Source organism: Aedes aegypti, chromosome 2 (genome assembly GCF_002204515.2).
Source record: "Aedes aegypti strain LVP_AGWG chromosome 2, AaegL5.0 Primary Assembly, whole genome shotgun sequence".
NCBI lineage: Eukaryota > Metazoa > Arthropoda > Insecta > Diptera > Culicidae > Aedes > Aedes aegypti.
The window spans coordinates 206,378,156-206,398,670 of NC_035108.1; the positions used below are offsets into that span (position 1 = coordinate 206,378,156).

Here is a 20,515-nt window from a genome sequence, read left to right on the forward strand (position 1 = left end):
CACGTGCGTTGTTTCCAATACTGTCGATATTATCACTACCTTCCTACTGGTGCTCCACTTGTGTATTATACATGGTAATCCAAATCTCTGAATCCATGTATAATTTCCAGCAAACGAGGTTACGTCTCAATCCATGTATAGTTTGTTCCTGCTCCACTTTTGGCATATACATGGCGTGTATAGCGATGATGACGTCAGCATGCTTTGGGATGTTTAATTAGTGCCGTACGTCTTCCCCTCCTTTTTTCTAGCGTATTGAAATGACGAACTACAGTAGCATTGCAATTTTGTTTACCCTTCGTCCACTTCAACCACGACTAAAAGAATTTATTTTAAGCGTGATTGCATGGCATAAGGTAAATACACCGGGACAAATTGAAATGTCTGGGGAAGATGAAATGACAGAGTATTGTTGCTAAAATTTGCAGCGATGAAAAATTTAATCATTTTTATATTAAGTTGACAAGTGAAGCAATATTTTAGTGAAGTTAAACAGGTTGGCATCACATTCAAAACTTAGCATTTCATCATTCCCTACTTTTTTCAACTTGTCACGGTGTAACTTTTATAACAAAGAGTTCTTCTTCTTCTCGACATTACATCCTCACTGGGACAGAGCCTGCATCTCAACTTGCGCAGAAAATAAATTGGAATTTTCGGATCTTTGTATGATTTTCAACAACCTTTAGATCAACACACTACGTAACACTTCGAACAAATCGCGATCAAAATCATAGTCGTGAAAACATGTACGCCCAATGCTAAAAACACTGTAGTTGGCCGATGGACCAACAGATGGCGGTAGTGTGTAAACGTCAAACACGAATAAAAGCGACGCGAGCGCTGCGGGTGGTCGATTGACCACCTACCATATGTTCGAATCGATCGTTGAAAAGTTGGTCGATGGACATCGATGAGAGTGTGACGTCTGTTTGTCTGTGCATCAAATGTGCGCTGTATAGATCAAACATCAACTAGTGCGCTGTATAGATCATTAACGGATATATGGAGAGTGAAAATGTATGCAGAATGAAGGGACCGAAAAAATCATCGACATAGGGAGAGATATCGAGATGTAGAACATCGAGATGTGGAGAATCGACTGTAGAAGGGGTATAAGCAGGGGTATAAGATTATAAGGATTGTATAATATAAATAAGAGTTGCAATCAAACATACATTGGCAATGTTATTCGTGGTTCACAATGTTTAGTAATTTTTTTTTTACCAGTGGTTTATTTATTAGGCTCATTTGTTTAACAAAAAACTTTACGGAGCCGAGATCTCAATTAACAAATAGTTACATAAACATTTCAATACTCTCAATTATATTAATAAAGAGTTTTACGCGCGCACTTTTTCTTTGGGCGTGATCCTGATCCGGAATCAGAGCTAGATTGGGAAGCCGCAGATTGAGCTCGTCGCGGGTTGGCCTGTGGGTTTCCCATCAACTGTTGGATCGCCTTGGCTGCCAGTTCCACTTTTTCTGCCGTCAACTTGTAGCATCTCCTGTCCGATATCACGGGTTCCTGTTCCGTATCAGAAGCACTCGAAGCCTGGTCGAAAATCTCCTCTTCTAAAACTTCAATGATTTCATCTTCCGCTACATCCGATGACACCTCACAAACTGGTACAGTGACTTTTCCTGCCACAACACCAGCGTAAGAGCAAACTTCCGACTTTTCCTGACTTTGTTCCTTCCTCTGATCCATCTTACGAGCTTGACGCTGAGGGCAAGAGTTTTTCCGATGACCTTGTGCTTGACACAAGAAGCAAGTGTCCTTGAGCTCCTCGTAAAAAACTCTTCCTTTCATGCCAACAACGTCAATTGTTGGCGGAATACTATTTTCAACCTCCATGTATACGCCACGTACTCCAGTATACATGTGATCTAGACCAAGTTCCATGGGAAACTTTTCTCGGATCACACGATCAACCTTCCCGAATTCTCCCAGTTTCGTGGTTAAACAATCATCCTTCAGCTCCGGTGGTAGATCAAAAATACGAACGTACCGCATGTTCGTACCCGCGATTGACATCCGGACATCTACCGATTTACCACTTGAATAGGCAAATTTTCTTGGTTCCGTATTTTTGCCCAGCGATTCCTCCATTGCCTCGAGTGAAACAAATTTCACGAACAGCGATCGGTCGTGGGCTGTTTTATAAGCCGTCTCCATCACCATGAGATCCGTGTCCAACTGCTTTAAAAATTTAGCAATCTCCACCCAGGAGGGTCTTGGACTTCCCACTGGGAAACGAAATTGGACCGTATTAACAAACATCTCACTTGCATTCATAGTGGATGATATGTTCGAGAAGCATTTTTACTACCTACGCGATACAAACTGAAGAAGGCAAACAAAAATATCAAAGAAGCGAGCACATTTACTCGTCTGCACCGAATGACTGTTGCGACGGTTGCGACAGAACTGTTTAGTAAATTTTGTGAGCACAAATGTATAGAATAATCCTTTGGAGCTTTCCATAAACCAAGTGGTATTTGTTCGGATTTTCAGAATTTTTTATACAATAATTTTTAAATTATTATGAATTTCGGTCTTTGGACAAACTTTTCCTCCCACTAGAATAACGACGTAGCACAGATAAACAGACGTCACACTCTCATCGCTGTCTATCGACCACCTTTTTAACAGTCGATTAAAAAATATGGTAGGTGGTCAATCCACCACTCGCAGCACTAGCATCGTTTTTGTTCGCGTTTGACGTTTGCACACTACCGCCATCTGTTGGCCCATCGGCCAAACACGCCGATTTTAGCATTGGGCGTACATGTCCTCGTGACTATGATCACAGATAAACAGACGTCACACTCTCATCGCTGTCTATCGACCACCTTTTTAACGGTCGATTAAAAAATATGGTAGGTGGTCAATCCACCACTCGCAGCACTAGCATCGTTTTTGTTCGCGTTTGACGTTTGCACACTACCGCCATCTGTTGGCCCATCGGCCAAACACGCCGATTTTAGCATTGGGCGTACATGTCCTCGTGACTATGATTTTAATCACAATTTGTTCTAAGTGTTACGTCTGTTTGTCTGTGCTATGATTTTAATCACAATTTGTTCTAAGTGTTACGTCTGTTTGTCTGTGGACGTAGTTTCAGGACGGCCGCTTCTGTTTTCCCCGTAACTGGGCTTTCCAGATATTCCGATTTGTACGTGAAACGCATTTATGCATGAAGATACTTTTCAGAGTAATAGTCAGATGTGAAGGCGAATATGGCATGTTTAATTTGTTGGTTGTTCAGCGAAGAACAGTGCGCGAAATTAGGGCACAGACAAACAGACGTAACACTTAGAACAAATTGTGACATGTACGCCCAATGCTAAAATCGGCGTGTTTGGCCGATGGGCCAACAGATGGCGGTAGTGAGCAAACGTCAAACGCGAACAAAAACAATGCTAGTGCTGCGAGTGTTGGATTGACCACCTACCATATTTTTTAATCGACCGTTAAAAAGGTGGTCGATAGACAGCGATGAGAGTGTGACGTCTGTTTACCTGTGATTGGAGCATTATGAAAAAAAGCCGTGACCTAATTTCGCGCAATACTTTTTTGGATAAAACTCAATAATTATGCTAATATTTAATAAGATTTCATAGAAGCACCATTAAACAAATCTGTAGCAAGTAGTTCCATGGAATATTGCAGAAAAAATAAAACATTTTCAAAATAAAAATCGCTTCTGTTTTTGTCTTACAGTCTTAGCACGGACGCTAAGGAAATTAGAAAAATGGTATCTACTTAGACGGGCCCCTACTGATTATTATTTTACGCAGCGAAAATGTGTCTTATTTGCTTTTATTTGTGATTCAAACTTATTATGAATGAAAAAAGCATCAAATGGCATTAAAAGTTGCTGCAATAATATCCATGCATCCATGTATTGATAATTTTGTATGAAATGCGCAGAATTAGGGCACTTTACTGTACTTCAAATCGATATTTATTTAGATTTTTTTGATTGTTATGTATTGAGTATGATGGACTTAAAAATTTGCGCAAAATGATCCACTTGCCCCGCCATGGAAACCAATTAAAAAAAAATGTTTTCAGAACAAAATTGATGGTGGTGTAATTTTGTATAGTAGGAATGATATTATATTACTCTCGTTCTTGTTATTAGTGCTAGTAATGTTACATTGTAATACTTTAAAATTAAAAAGTATCTTTATTTAATCAAAATATAATTAAAAATATGTATACAATAGTTCTTTAATTCGATAAAAAAAAACATCATAACTAGAATAATTTGGAGAAAATTCATCCATTTATATACATAAGTTATATAGAAAGTATTATAGGATTTTTCCTAACGATATTTTCGATAAACACTCGTAGTTTAGAAATATTAGTTATATATACTTTTAAATAACAAACAGAAATCCTTTTATTCTATTTATGAATATATTTGTATCATCTGTCTAGAACAATTTATATGGTCAGTTTCCAATCAGTTTGCTTTCCTCCATCAGTAAACTTTTTGAAAGGGTTCACATCAACGAAAACTCAATTTTTGCCAATGGACGCTCATCAACTTCTACGTGTAACAAATTTGATTCGTTCCAACAAATCTGAAGGCTATTCTACTGGTCTTGCTTTTCTAGACATAGAAAAAATAATGGACAGTGTTTGGCATGGAGGCTTTAATTTTCCAACATAGGGAGACGGATCCTATTCTTGGCGCTTTTGATTCACTTCGGCAGTGGGGTTTTTCGGTAGCTACTGAGCTCATATTTGGCCACAACATGCGTCGTATTACTTCTGATTGCAAAGTTTCAGACAATTCGGCTGAGAAAAACCCCCCATGCCAAAGTGAATCATGGAAGTGCCCAAGTAGCTCTGCGCCCTACATTGTTAGAATAAACCAAAGTTAGCTGTCAAATCGTAAACTTTAGGTTAATTATCAGAACTCCAGGTCTGAAAGACTTCCTGCTGATGTTCCTCAAGGCAGCATTTTGGGACGAATATTATACAATATTTTAACATCTGACTTACCTGAGTTTCCTCAAGGATGTAACAAATCTTTGTTTGCGGATGACACCCCAAGTAAACACAAACATTATCATTGCATTAATTCGATCAAAAGTCAATATTTTTTGCATTAATAATGTTATCATGCATTTAAGCATAAGCATAAGCATTGATGACCGTACAATTCGTAGTTGCTACTCCGTGATTGACCAGAATAATCGAAGTTGCACAAGGAACCAAGAGATGTAGCTTGGGAGTAGCTTCCCATCTTCAATGTACATCTTCGAAAACTCCAAACATTAAAATGTCAATAACGGCGCCGGCCACGTCCTTACGGTCATCGGGGAGGGGAAGGAATATTAGTGTGACATCCATTGTTACTAGATACCAAGATCACCTCTGCATCTCCATGGTTGTCACGGAAAGGAGTTTTGTTAGTGGGGAATGATCATAGCTGTATGATCAGGATTCACCTTGGTAAGTGATGCGATTCATGCACCTCAGTTCAAAAAATCACCTATCAGTACTCTGAAGACAACGTGAACATACGGTTAGTCGACACTTTTAGCGTCGAACCATTCAAAGGTAATTTTTGTAATGAAAAAAATCAGGTAAAAAGAAAGGTATGGGATTTTAATGTCGACACTTACAGTGACGAACTGTTCGTATTTTGTTGAACCATTTTATTTAAGTAACTTTCCCACCGTTGTCATTATAAAAATACGGTTCATAATATATTGTAAATTTAAAATAAAAGCATGAAACGAGCTCACCAAAATGATCATCCATCCTTGATTCAGCTTATGTTGCTACTTTAATAAGCATGTATATTTCACAATAGCAAAATATCACTCCGGCGACGCGAAAATTTTAGCTCGATTGCACTCGTGCGAACTAAAACAAAACGAGAAAAAAAAAGTCCGGCGGCGCGACGACGCAAAGAAAAAAATAACGATCTTTCTTATAATTATGAAACGAAGCCAAAACTCAAACCCTCAAGAGCACAAATCTAGAGAATCAGATAGCGGTTCAAGCTGAAAACCTGATCGATTGGTCACCATCAGCTAGTACCATTCGTTTAATTCCTCAGCCTGATCCACTGTCCGGCTCTCCAGACCTGTCCTCCTGAAAATTCGATGCATCTCCACCTTCTGCTTGGACTTAAACGAAAAACTGCCCAGCAGAAAGTGTGCAGAATAAAACGTTTCATTTCCACTACACTTTTCCTTCAAAAACTACACCAGCCGAATCAAATAATTTACGGACTTAATAATGTTATCATGCATTTATTCAATAACTGTCAAGCAATGATCCATTTGATTTATATTGTAAATGCTTTGTAGCATTATTTTAATTCAGCATTATGCTACGCGTTTAGAGTGAATGTACAGTTATGCTGTCATACAAGATTACATATCCTCATTAAACGCACTCGAATTTGTAATAAATGTAACAAATATGTAAAATGTCTTTATCCCAGAAAATCACAACATTGTCTCAAGAACTAGCTTTGAATCTTCAAACAAATTTTCAGGCCAGCCATGTTGTATGCTGTACCAATATGGACTAGCTGTTGTAATACCAAGAAGAAAGCTCTGCAGAGGATTCAAAATAGAATTTTGAAAATTATTCTAAAGCTTCCTCCCTGATATAGTACTAATGAGTTACATAGAATATCCAATAACGAAACATTGTAACAAACGTCAAATAAAATAATTAATAACACAGCGTAACAAAAATTACATTTTTGCGTGTCTCAAGGATCAAATGTGTCTCTAGTAGATTTGGGATTGCTGAAGCTGATGCCGTTTTCAGAAATGTTCCAGCACGTCACAATTTTTAACTACAGGTCACCAAAGTTATATAAAACACTGTTTTCATTGATATTTACATACCATTTAAAGTATGATTTAAATTTTTTTTTGTGATCTAATCCACCAAGCATACAATATGTGACATTAACTTCCAATTCAGATGTATTGAGGATTTTGCCCTCTAATAGACTCACACCTAAATAATTTTGTCACACCAAAATATTCTCCCACCATGTTTGCCATATATTGGATCGCGTCGTAGCTAACAAAACCAACAAGTAACACACATGTAACGTATTATGTTGGATTGTACATTGAATGCAAGATGCGTGCTTCTATGAAAGTGCCATATAAACTGACGTGTGAGTATTTATTTTTCCACGTTGAAAATGTGCACGAGAATCTATTCCTCAACTAAACGAACAATAATTTGGTTGAAATGGGCTACATGCATGGCCTGATTCGCTACTCACCACACCGTAACGCACATGCGGCGAATGCATCCAACGAATTATTTCTCAAAAAATGGGAACTATTTTCAAAAAAAAAAAAAAAAGGTACCGGTTGTGTGTATTAATGATGGTGGCTATCACGCCTACCAAATATTTGTTTGATTAATGCTTTGATTTACGAGAAATTTGAAGTTATAAGCCTTTCCCTATACAAAAAAAAAAAAAAAACGAGAAAACTTCTGCTGATCAAGACAAGAGCAAAGCAGGTATTATCCATTGCACGATTAAATAGAAATTAAATCGGTTTTAAAACATGCTTGCAATCTCCATAAAATTTCTTCGTTTCTCTCATATGGAAAAATACAATACTTTTCGATACCATAAAAAATAACTTTTGAGCATCGAATATATATGAAAAAATTATCATACAAGCTTGCAAGCTTGCATGCAAGTTGGCTGAATTGACTATTTCATCAGTCAATATCTCAAAAATTAGACGTGCTATGATATTTTTGAGAACAGTAATGGATTCAGCAATTGTTAATTAAGTAAATAGCGGTATTTTGGTGTTTGAGACAAAAACGTGTTTCGCAGTGTAATTTTCGACAAAAATCATTGCAATCTTCTATTGCCATGATTAATGTGAGCGTTTTTTTCTTTTATAAGCAGGCGAAATAAATTCACCTGTAAAAAATCTAAACTGTTACGACAAATGAAATGTAATATGTTGTTAATAAAAGTTTAAATTTGTTTTACCAAATTAGGATGGTAGTGTTATCTAACGCAGAACACCTAGATATAATAAGTGAATGTAATATTTGGAATGATAATAATAAAGAATAAAAAAAAAACACTTCGTTGATTTGCGTAGATCTGCTTCCCTCCCACTCGTGGTATTTTCGTCACAACACATTAAAAAAAAATTGGGGTGGGTAATGTCTATTACATTACCGCGGGGTTGACGTAGAACTACGATGATTAATAATTTGATTTGTCATGTGTATGAATTTGTAAGTATACTAGTTTTGTGTTGTTATTGATCGGATGAAGTTTTCAGAAGTTAACTCTTTTTGGACTCATTTTGGTAGTCCTGAAAAGCACCATTTGTCGTTCTGTGGAACCGAGAACCAGTGTTTGGTGTTCCAGGAATAATGCCAGATGATTGAATTTGTTTGTTTGGTCGTTGCTTCCTTGTGTTGCTTGGTTGGGTGATCGGTTTCTGGCTCCACCTGTAGTTCGCCAAACTCCTCCAGTAGATTAGATGTTTGATAGCTCGGGTGCTTCGATCGTGAGAATCGATAGAATCGGTCCAGTGCTTTGGTCTGTAGCAATATCCATTGCATGAGCATTTAGGCTCTGTACATTGATACTCATCAATATGCAGGCTTGGCCGCTATGATCCAGTGTTTCACGCAGTTCGTCTCAAAGCGTCACTAATCGATGATTGCCTAAGCGCTGCAGCTCATTCCTCACGTCAACCCTCTTGAGAGAATTGCTGCCTTTGGTGTGATGGAACTTAAAAAAATTGGAAGAGTTTGTCAAAAATAGCCCTTGCAGTGAAGTAACCCGCGACAAACCAACATATACCAATTGCTGATCCTGGCTTTTGTCATAGTCGTACACGACCTCGGGGAAAGTTCCACCTTGCGACTTATGAACAGTAAAAGCACAGGCACTAACCATCGGGAAATGAATGCGTTTGCATTTGATTATGCCGCACAGTTTGAAAGTAAAATAAAAATTCTCTATACAGGAGTGAAATTGGAATTTCAAAACCAAGAGCCTTACGTTGGCATGAAATATTTTGAACTCTTATAGCTGTTTGCTGGTTTAACGAAATTCCTTGAATGGCACCTCAATTGAAAGACAAGACATCAAAGGGTCATGTCGTTTACTTACTGAATCCCACATACCTGTCCAAATAGTTTAATAACTGTTTTAAAAGAGAACGTTGATTTCAAGCAAATTTATTAATAGGGGTGCTAGAGAAGTTGATTTCAAGCAAATTTATAAATATGGATGCTTGAGAAACATCATTTGCTTTCCATTCTCCGCTTGGATCGCATCTCAGCAGGCAACAGATCGTCTTGCTCTGACCGGGCGTGCTTCTCAGGCACAGACATCGATAGCGAAGGACCTCCCCGTTTGTCTTGCTTCGCTCAAATCAAACTGTCGAGCGAGCGAGAGAAGATGCCGTCCGAAGCCAAAATCATCACCGCTGCCGTCGTCAAGAAGAAGAAGAGGAAGCAGTCCACAGGAAAATTTGCGGTCGAACTGTGAACATGGTCGGGCAAGTCATTCTCGCTTTGTGCTTCACCGCTTATTTGCGTTCACCCGGCCATCGTCATCGCCGCCATCATCAGATTTCGACTTAAGCCCGGTGATCCACTACCTGTCACTGTTGTGCGCCATCCACGCCACGAAACTTTAGGTTCGTCGTATAAGCAAATAACTTGCTTAAATTTATACATTTGAGTTGAGGATTCCCCGTTTGACCATGGCAATCAACATATAACATCCCGCAGTGTTATTTATCTATAAGAACATCAAAGCTAACAAAGCCATCGACCATTTTCAGGGCCATCAAATTAGTGGAAAAGAGTTAAAAGAGAAATACTTCCGACTTTATATATGGCTTCTAATATTCCTAAATCAATTTCACAGCTTCATACAAAATTTCATTTGTCATGAATAATTTATGACTAAACATTTTGAGACTGTAATCGCGGACGCTGCTGCAGTGCCGTCGGGGTGAGTGCTCAACATTCCACAACAATTGTAAAATAGAATGGCATTTCCAACAGCGTCTTTGTTGTTCCATATTATATGGGAACACTTTGATTAGCAAAATTATCACATGTAACAAATTTGCAACATATTAAGAATGCTTTTGAAAAGACATTCTCATTGAACAATTGTAATAATTTTGGCACCCATGGATCAGAATTTTACATTCATAATAAAGAAAACTATTGATTATCAATAGCTCGTATTGAATATTTAGTTAATGTCAACCCTTCCAGCAATTCATGTTCGACCAATTTCTCACGCATTAGTCTTCTCCGCAATTTTCAAGTAATTCTAAGCCCAACGCATTATTGGCACATACCCATTTCCTAGATTGGTCGATCAGAAAGCGAAGAGCACAAAAGGGAGGAGCACCATCTGCTATTCTGAGGTTATAAAACATGCTTCCTTCGTCGGATTCAGTTTCATTCCAATTCCGCTTTCGAGCTGGTAAGAGCTCCTCCGAACTTGCTCAGCGAGAAGTATCTCGCTGCTAGAAATCTGCTGAGCTGTTAATCTTAAGCTGTCAATCATCTGGTTTGTTAAATCGCTCAAGATTTCTAGGTTGACCGATCCGCGCTTCTAGATTTCGACTCGTGGTAAACTCGTGGTCACAGCATCCAAGCTCAATCGGCCCTTCTCAGGACCAACATACGTTCATAAAAGGGTTTATTGGATGATATTTACTGATTTATCTATAATGATCTAAATATCGCGGTATACTACAATTTGGTTCACATAATTTACCCCACATAATTAAATGAATTTGAGAATTTACCACTGCAGCGCCGTCGGACCGTAATAACATCATACTACTCAGCATTGTATGGTATTTCTAACAGCATCGTTGATATATCATAACCTTATCCTAGATTGGTCAATCAGAAGAAGGCGAAGAATACGAAAGGGAGGAGCATCGTCTGCAATTCAAATTATGTAAAACATACTATTTTCGACAGATTCGGTTCATTTAAGGGACGAATGACCTTCGGATTAAAATCCCTCTGTAACAACAACAGGATTCGGTTCATTTCATTTACACTTTCGAGCTAGTAAGAACTTCTCGTGATAAACACAGTAAAGCTAGTAATATTTCCTAATGTGCTTACCACATACTTGCTATAATCTCTTAATGCATCTCGTAGCATCATACAATATCTGATTTATCACGAATAGTCGACAATACGACAATTTGAGGATGTTCCGAGAACGCTGCGGCAGTGCCGTCGGGATGCAATAACAGAATAATGCTCATCTTGTACATCCCTTGCCAAGACATCAATTTCATATAGCCAATTTCTCAGATTAACGCAATAGACAACATGTAGAAAAATCAATTCAGATCAATAGTTGCTCATTACAATTGGTCAAGAAACAGTTTATTGAACAGTATTTAAAATCTGTCGCAATTTTAATACATTTTACAATTTCCGTACTCGAGAATTTTGGAAGCGGGGGCCGTGATGCTCGGGATGGATTGTCCTCCATGACTGGTCCTGGCTGGAAATATTCGTGGGGAGAAACTCGACCCTTTGCTGCAGGAATTTCATTAACAACTCTTTGGTAAAGCAGAAATTTTCCGAGGAAAATTCTGCTAAAAGTGAACTTTTTCAAAACAACTCTTATTGATTGGAATATTTATCAACAACTCTTTGTTAAGTCAAATCATCCTAAACAACTCTTTGCTCCATCGCCAAACCAAACCATTTCATTGAATTCATCAAGTACAAGAATATGAATGGTAAGGAGAGGCAGATGGTGTATATTTCGCTGGCGTTACTTTCCAACAGGTCGCCGGTAGGCGCTGACTACTAATCCGTCCACTGAATGATTTTCAGTTGTTGCTTTCGCTTCATTGCTCTCTGGTTCCGTTCGCTACTCGCACACTGCTGTGGCTTTCACGCGCTCTTCTTTGCTGCTCCGCTGCTTGATCCGTTCGTTATGCCGTTCGATTTGTGAATGAGCTGGGAGCAGAACAACCAGTGGTTTTATTTGCTCGAGCTCCGTTCACCGATGGCAAGTGGTGGGGTTCTCGCTTGGTTGTTTCGTCACTCCGTTCGCTACTCGCACGCGATTGGTTATTGCTTTCGCGCTATTTTCGTTGATGGTGTGATTCGTCGCTGAGAAAAAAAACTGCAACTCTTTTGATTTTTCATGCAAAATGACCACCTTTGATAAACTATATCTCAGTTATTTATGGACCGATTTGAATGACATTTTCACAGAATATCAGACCTAACTTAAATTTTAACATATATTTTTGAGTGATTTTTCCAATCACACGTTAAAAAGCAGTAACGGTTTGACTAAAGTGATTTTTTTGACGATTTTTTATAATTGACATAACTAAACATATTGAAGGAATAGCTTCATGGTATCTTCAGCAAAGTTGTAGATTTTGACGAGATGAATAAGTTTGCTGAAGACAGTTTTTGTGTAAGGCTATCAGATTTTAGGATAAAAAGTTTTGAATTTTTCGTCGAAAATTACAGTTTAGTCAAACAGTTATTGCTTATAAACTTGTGATTGGAAAAATTATTCAAAAATATATGTTAAAATTCAAGTTATATCTGATGTTCTGTGAAAGTTTCATTCGAAAATATTTCCATAAATAACTGAGATCTAACTTACCAAAGTTGGTCATTTTGTATGGAAAATCGAAAAAGTTGCAAATGCATGTGAATAAGTTGGGGCCTTCCTTGGCCGAGTGGTTAGAGTCCGCGGCTACAAAGCAAAGCCATGCTGAAGGTGTCTGGGTTCGATTCCCGGTCGGTCCAGGATCTTTTCGTAATGGAAATTTTCTTGACTTCCCTGGGCATAGAGTATAATCGTACCTGCCACACGATATACGAATGCAAAAATGGAAACTTTGGCAAAGAAAGCTCTCAGTTAATAACTGTGGAAGTGTCATAAGAACACTAAGCTGAAAAGCAGGCTCTGTCCCAGTGAGGACGTTAATGCCAATAAGAAGAAGAAGAAGAAGAAGTGAATAAGTTCTCTGTTTATTCGACAAACCAGATGAATATTTCATGGGTGCACAACATCAACAGGGTAGCGGATCACAGGGATTTAATTGAAATCTGGAAACGTAGCTCAATCTTGAAATATTGAGCGATTTCACAAACCAGATTCTGGATTAACAGCTCAGCAAGCTTCTAGCAGCGAGGTACTTCTCGCTAAGCAAGTTCGGAGGAGCTCTTACCAGCTCGAAAGCGAAAATGGAATGAAACTGAATGCAACGAAGGCAGCATGTTTTATAACCTTGGAATAGCAGATGATGCTCCTCCCTTTTGTGCTCTTCGCTTTCTGATCGACCAATCTGGGAAATGGGTATGTGCCAATAATGTGTTTGGCTTAGAATTACTTGAAAATTGCGGAGAAGACTAATGCGTGAGAAATTGGTCGAACATGAATTGCTGGAAGGGTTGACATTAACTAAATATTCAATACGAGCTATTGATAATTAATAGTTTTCTTTATTATGACGGTAAATTTCTGATCCATGGGTGCCAAAATTATTACAACTGTTCAATGAGAATGTCTTCTCAAAAGCATTCTAAATATGTCGCAATTTTGTTACATGGGATATTTTCCTAATCAAAGTGTTCCCATAAAATATGGAACATAAAAGGCGCTGTTGGAAAAGCCACTCTAATTTACAATCGTTGTGAAATGTTGAGCACTCACCCCGACGGCACTGCAGCTGCGTCCGCGAGTACAATCTCAAATCGTTGAGTCATAAATTATTCATGACAAATAAAATTTTGTATGAAGCTGTGAAATTGATTTAGAAATATAAGAAGTTATAAATAAAGACGGAAATATTTCTCTTTCAACTCTTTTCCACAAATTTGATGGCTCTGAAAAGAACCGATGGCTTTGTTAGCTTCGATGTTGTTACGGATAAATAACACTGCTCGGATCAGCAAAATTCAGGGGGCTTCTGGTGTTTGCTCCTAACGGGATTGCTTCTTGACCACCAATGATGATTTCATCACGAGTCGAAATTTTGAAGCGCGGGTCAACAGCTCCTCGGCCGATGAAATTTGCGGCGGCGATGACGATGGCTGGGTGAACGCAAACAAGCGGTGAACCACAAAGCGAGAATGACTCACCCGACCGTGTTCACAGTTTGACCGCAAATTCACCTGTGGACTGCTTCCTCTTCTTCTTCTAGGCGACGGCAGCGGTGATGGCTTTAGCTTCGGACGGCATCTTATCTCGCTCGCTCGACAGTTTGATTTGAGCGAAGCAAGACAAACGGGGGCGTCCTTCGCTATCGATGTCTGTGCCTGAGAAGCACGCCCGGTCAGAGCAAGCCGATCTGTCGCCTGCTGAGATGCGAGCCAATCGGAGACTGAAAAGCAAATGACGTCAAATTTTCTCTAGCCACCCCTATTTATAGATTTGCTTGAAATCAACGTTCTATTTTAAAACAGTTATTAAACTATTTGGACAGGTATGTGGGATTCAGTAAGTAAACGACATGAAGCTTTGATGTCTTATCTTTCGATTGAGGTGCTAATCAAGAAATTTTGTTAAGCCAGCGAAAAGTTATAAACGTTTAAAATATTTCATGCCAGCGTAACGCTCTTGGTTTTGAAATTCCAATTTCACTCCTGTATAGAGAAGAAAGACGTACTTCTACGTCAAAAATGTATAGATCGTGGACCAGAACTTTTTGCTGTGACATAAAAGAATAATCATGGTTTGAATCAAAAATATATTATGTTTATTGATTAACAATGCATCTAACAGACAAAATCTATTGATATATTTTACAGGTGTAGTGGTGTTGCATGTTGATCTGGCTGAAGTTTAAGGAAAAAATAATTTAGATTTGTTCATGTTTTCAATTGTACAATCGGTAAACACTACTTGACCACAATATAAAATTTATGAGACTCTTGGTTTGATATTGATTTTTTTTTTATGTTTTACGTCCTATGAATTTTTGTCGTTGATCGAAGGCAAACTTATCACAAAGCCATTTCGGGATCGTCATTTTCTAATGCCTGTTCTGAAATTAATTCATTGTCAGCTTCCTCTGCAATTTCTTCGCCATCCATTTCATGCGAAACCTCATCGCCTAGATCAGCTTCTGATTCATTTCCTTGTTGTTGGTCTTCCTCAAAATCTACTTCATCTTCTGGAATGTCATCATGTATCTCAGGAGTGGGTGTGCCAAATAGATTCCATTTCTTTTGGATGAGGACTTCTCGGATTATATCTGTAACAAAATGAGGATTTCATTATTTAAAATGCATCAACGTGTGGTTAATGAATAAGATTACCATCAAGTAGTTCTTTAGAGTCAATCATTTGACCGATCTCTTGAGCAACTTCCTTGGCTAGCCAAGGAGTAATTTGACGTTCGAATTCCTCGCGATCTTTGTCATCCTTGATATTCTCCACGGCCTCTAGCACGTCTGGCAGTAGGTCATCGATTCTACCTTGTAGTAGCTTCGAAGCTGTGATACGTTCCTGCATTTCTCTGTCAAGATCTTGAGCAATCTTGTCCTGCAATATTCGGCGCTCTTTCTCGGCCTGTATTTTACGATCCTCCACTTCAAGACGCCGAAGCTCGGCAAGTTCTGCTTCCCTGATGGCCATTATCTGTTGCTGTTGGCGTTTCATTTCGGCGATTTCTTCTTCGTGCAGTACCTCGATCAGCGCCTGTTCTATTGTACGACCGACAAGGACCTCTATGATTGGTTGTACTTCGGTGTCAAAGTCGAACAGTTCTCCCTCGAGAATTTCCGTTCCAACGTCATGGCCGATTTTTTGAGGTACGTATGGTGGCGAGGGTGGCCTATGCAGGAAGAGATCCGTCTGACATCCGGCGTCAATCTCCGGTGGGCGAATGAAAATCTAGAAAATATTCGATATTCATTTGTGTCCTCTATGCACTGATTAAATCATAAAAATACGAACCTCTTCGAGGTACTTTTCGGTTTGTACGTTTTCATGTTTGCGACCGCGTACCGCAGGTGGAGTTCCGATGATTCCACGTTGATTGCGGGCCACGTGTTTCTTACGAACCAACTGCCTTCGACGTGCCTCTGCTTCCTTTTGAAGACTGTCCCCATCGCCCTGTGCAGGATTATAATTGATATAATAGTTTTATATATGTTTGTAAAATTACTATGTTGTGATTTCCTATGGATTGCTTTCGAATCAACTGTTAATAGTGCTTCTAAATAGATATTGTGTATATTTATATATTTTTTAACAGCGTACAAAAGCTATATGTACTTGTATATGATAAGCTTTTGGGTTGACTAACATAAAATGTGACGAGTTTTCAAAGCTTCTAATGCATGCTAAAGCGTGCGAAATAGATTGGGGTTTATATTTTTTTCTATCTTTGTTAACGAGATTTTAGCCCAAGGTTAGTTCATCTTGGGACCAACGGCTTTACTTCCCTTTCGAAGGAAGTCGTCACTACAACTTTTACGTCATAAGTGACTCTCTCGGGAAAGAATCCCAATCCCAGGTCCTCGTCGTTAGTTACCAAAAGTGACGATTCGCGATAATTTTTCATCTATTATGTAATGGTAATTAAATTCCTGTGATATTTTGAAAAAAAATGGGCTAGCTTCTATGTCTAGAGCTTGCGTTATTTTGCAATGCCTTTGATGTATCTAAGTAAGGCTGTCATCGTTGATAATGAATGAGTGAAAATAATAACCACATTCAATCCAGTGGTGGTGTAATTCATGCAACAATATTTATCGTTTTAAAATACAATTTCACGATTACATACGTAGGGTCGGTTTGTTGTTCTAGGAAAAAGGTAAAAATGCGCAGATATTCTCAATGATTCATTATCCTGAGAGAGAAAAATCCAGTTATAAATAGTTGTAACTAATAATTTTTAAACATTGGTTTTACTATTTTGAATGAATAATCTATATAAATTAAAATAAAATGTTATTTGTGACGATTTTGCCTCTGAATGGACACATTTTCAAAATCATTTCACAGTTACATTCATCCAATATTCTGACGTGTTTGTGTGAGGAAAACGAAAGAAAATTGATCCTTAAAATAAATTAACAGAGCATCCTATAATATATCCCGGTCCTGCGTGTGATTTGGAAGATGGGGTCTTCCGAGCTCCTATGAAAGGCAAGTACACTGATCTTCCGAGCATTTCGTCTCCTGTATCGTTCGTCGATTCCAGAACCCTCGTTCCGAAGGATGCACTCACCGACGCACGATTGTATGACCTATGGACGACTGCATTGGGCGATCCCCAATTGGCGATAGAGGGCCCCTCACGGAATTCTGCTTGTTTTCTGCGGTTCCAAAACTTCAATTAACTGCGAAGCCGTCAATCCCATATTCAATGTTTCTGGAGGATCTACACAGCATAAACGTTCGGAACGATGCCCTGAAAACCCAAGTGGTATGCCATTCGATCTGCGAATTTACTATCAGAACGTGTGTGGCTTACGAACGAAAATTGATGATGTGTTTCTGTCTACGGCGGAATCAGACCACGATGTCTACGTTTTCACTGAGACGTGGCTTGATGAGTGCATTGGATCTCGTCAGCTGTTTTCTCCGGATACAGAATAATTTCGGGTTGATCGTTGCGCTACCAACAGTTCTCGCCGCCGTTGTGGTGGCGTTTTTGTAGCCGTCAAAGAAAAGTTTGGAACGACAGTTGTTTCTACTCGAGCTAATATTGAACAACTGTGGGTTAAAATGTTGTGGCCTTCCTTAGCCGAGTGGTTAGAGTCCGCGGCTACAAAGCAACGTCATGCTGAACGTGTCTGGGTTCGATTCCCGGTCGGTCCAGGATCGTTTCATAAAGGAAATTTCCTTGACTTCCCTGGGCATAGAGTATCACCGTACCTGCCACACGATATACGAATGCGAAAATGGCAACTTTGGCAAAGAAAGCTCTCAGTTAATAACTGTGGAAGTGCTCATAAGAACACTAAGCTGAGAAGCCGGCTCTGTCCCAGTGGGGAAGGTAATGCCAAGAAAAAGAAGGGTAAAAATGTCGACTCAAATTACTGATATTTTTATTGGTGCTTTGTACATTCCTCCTGACAAAAGGCAAGACGGAACTTTTATGCAACTTCATCTCGATGTTATTTCCGAGGTCTGCAGTTTACGCAGCGATGCAAGTCCGCTCGTAGGTTTTGGTGATTTCAACCAACCCCGTTTGGCGTGGCTATCGACACATTTCATCGGCAAGTCAAATTCTTCTCGACAACATGGCATTCGACAAGGCTTGCGACAACGTATATCGATCCGTAATTCCAGTGGCCGCGTGTTGGACCTTGTGTTTAGCGATGACTCCAGTAAAAACAGTGTAATTGCAACTCCAGCGACAGAACATGTTGTTCCACTAGATCGATATCATCCTGCTCTTTATTTCTCCGTGCAAATACTATCATCAATGACGTTCTACGAGGACATTGACCTTTCGGAACGACACTTCCGTCGTTGTAATTTTGATGCACTAAACAGTTTTCTTTTGATTGGTCCGAAGTACACCAGTGCTCTGATGTAGACAGTCCAGTTACATGCTTTAATGCCATTATTCATAATTACATCGCTGAAACAGTTCCGCTGAATAGACCACCAAGAAAACCGGCTTGGTCTACCCGACACCTTGGTGTCCTCCGACGTCGACGTGATAAATTGCGTCAACAATACAATCGTCAAAAATGTGCACATTTCCAACGACAGTTGGACGAGGCTAGTCGTATATACCGTGGATACAATCGCTTTCTGTACAAAAATTATGTCTCCAGGAAGCAGAATGATCTTCGCCAGAATCCGAAGGGTTTTTGAAACTTTGTCAACTCAAAACGGAAACAGAATGGCCTTCCAACAACAATGCACCGAGGAGATGTTTTCACAAGCAATCAAGATGAAAAGTGTGCGCTTTTTGCACAGCAGTTTTCAAGCGTTTTCGTTGGCCGCATTCATACTGTTCACGATACTGAAGCTGCCACTTGTATAGTGCCACGTGACGTTGTTTACCTTGATATCTTTCATGTCAATAAATCAATGGTTTATGCTGCATTACAGAAGCTTAAATTATCGAATTGCCCGGGACCTGATGGTATTCCGTCCTGCATGTTTAGAAAATGCAGTGCTTCTTTAGTAGCTCCACTAGTAAGCATTTTCAATAAATCGCTGCAATCGTAACTGTTTCCAACTGCTTGGAAAACATCCTACATGCGGCCGGTATTCAAGAAGGGCGACAAGACCGATTTTGCCAACTACCGTGGAATAACATCCCTTTCAGCAGGTGCGAAATGCTAGGAAATCATTGTTAATAAAGTAGTGTTCAGCTCGTTCTGTTGCTATATTAGCGAGGCTCAACACGGCTTCTTCCCTAGGCGGTCGGTAGAAAGTAACTTGGTTGATTTTACTTCGACCTGCATCAGGTCCATGGGTAATGGAGCGCAAATAGACGCTGTTTACACAGATATCAAGGCTGCCTTTGACACTGTGAACCACGAAATTCTGTTGGCGAAATTACTCCGACTCGGTGTTTCAACACGAATATGTAATTGGCTGCAATCGTACCTTAGAAACAGGAGTCTCTGTGTGAAGGTTGGATCTACTGTATCGCATCTTTTTCACCCTGCATCTGGGGTACCGCAGGGCAGCAACCTGGGACCCTTACTGTTTTCGCTGTTATTCAATGACGTGACTATCGTTCTTGCAAATGGCGGTTTGTTAATCTACGCAGACGATCTTTTCCTCGTCGTGAGAACTGAAGCGGACTGCAAAGACCTCCAGGAGCTATTGAACCAGTTCGCGCGCTGGTGTACCATGAATTTCCTGACTGTTAGCGTTTCCAAATGCTGTGTGATTTCATACCGTCACTGTAAATCACCAATTTTGTACGATTACAATATAAATGGTCAGGAACTCGAACGTGTGGACAAGGTCAAAGATCTGGGCGTTTTGTTGGATTACAAATTGACATTTAATCTGCATTATGCCACTATCATTGGCAAGGCGAACCGTCAACTGGGCTTCATCTTAAAAATTACGAAAGGATTCAACGACCCGTTGTGTCTGCGTTCCTCGTACTGTTCTCTGGTTAGATCCATTTTAGAATTTGCTTCGATAGTATGGCCGCCTTATGAGGCAGTGTGGATAACCAGAATAGAAGCAGTACAGCGTAAGTTTCTGAGACATGCTTTGAGGGATCTACCGTGGCGTGATCCGTTGAACTTGCCTCCTTACGACAATCGTTGCAGATTGCTGGGATTGCAAAAATAGCCGAGCTGTTTATGGATCGAAAATTGTTTGTACGGAGGTTGATTGTCCTACTTTGCTTCAACATATGCAATTTTATGCTCCAGAGCGCGTATTACGGACAAGGCATCTTCCAGATAGCTTCCAGGAATACTGGTTATGGAGCAAATGATCCGTTTAATTCCATTTGCAATGAATCCCACAAGCTTATGGTGTATTTGATT

The 20,515-nt window shown here is 39.5% G+C and overlaps 1 protein-coding gene across 3 annotated transcripts in view; it reads right to left on the reverse strand.

Annotated features, from left to right (window-relative positions):
- Positions 1 to 14,913: 14,913 nt before the first annotated feature.
- Positions 14,914 to 20,515, reverse strand: part of LOC5570323 (radial spoke head protein 3 homolog B) — an 82,006-nt gene continuing 76,404 nt past the window's right edge. For 2 of the 3 annotated variants that reach the window (XM_021843825.1, XM_021843824.1), the window contains 3 exons: positions 15,987 to 16,145; positions 15,347 to 15,923; positions 14,914 to 15,282 (listed from right to left, as the gene is read on the reverse strand). In XM_021843825.1, coding sequence (XP_021699517.1) covers positions 15,032 to 15,282; positions 15,347 to 15,923; positions 15,987 to 16,145 — 987 coding nt within the window. In that variant the 3' untranslated portion in view covers positions 14,914 to 15,031. The remainder of the gene's footprint in view (positions 15,283 to 15,346; positions 15,924 to 15,986; positions 16,146 to 20,515) is intronic. The other variant, XM_001653098.2, reaches the window with a different exon arrangement.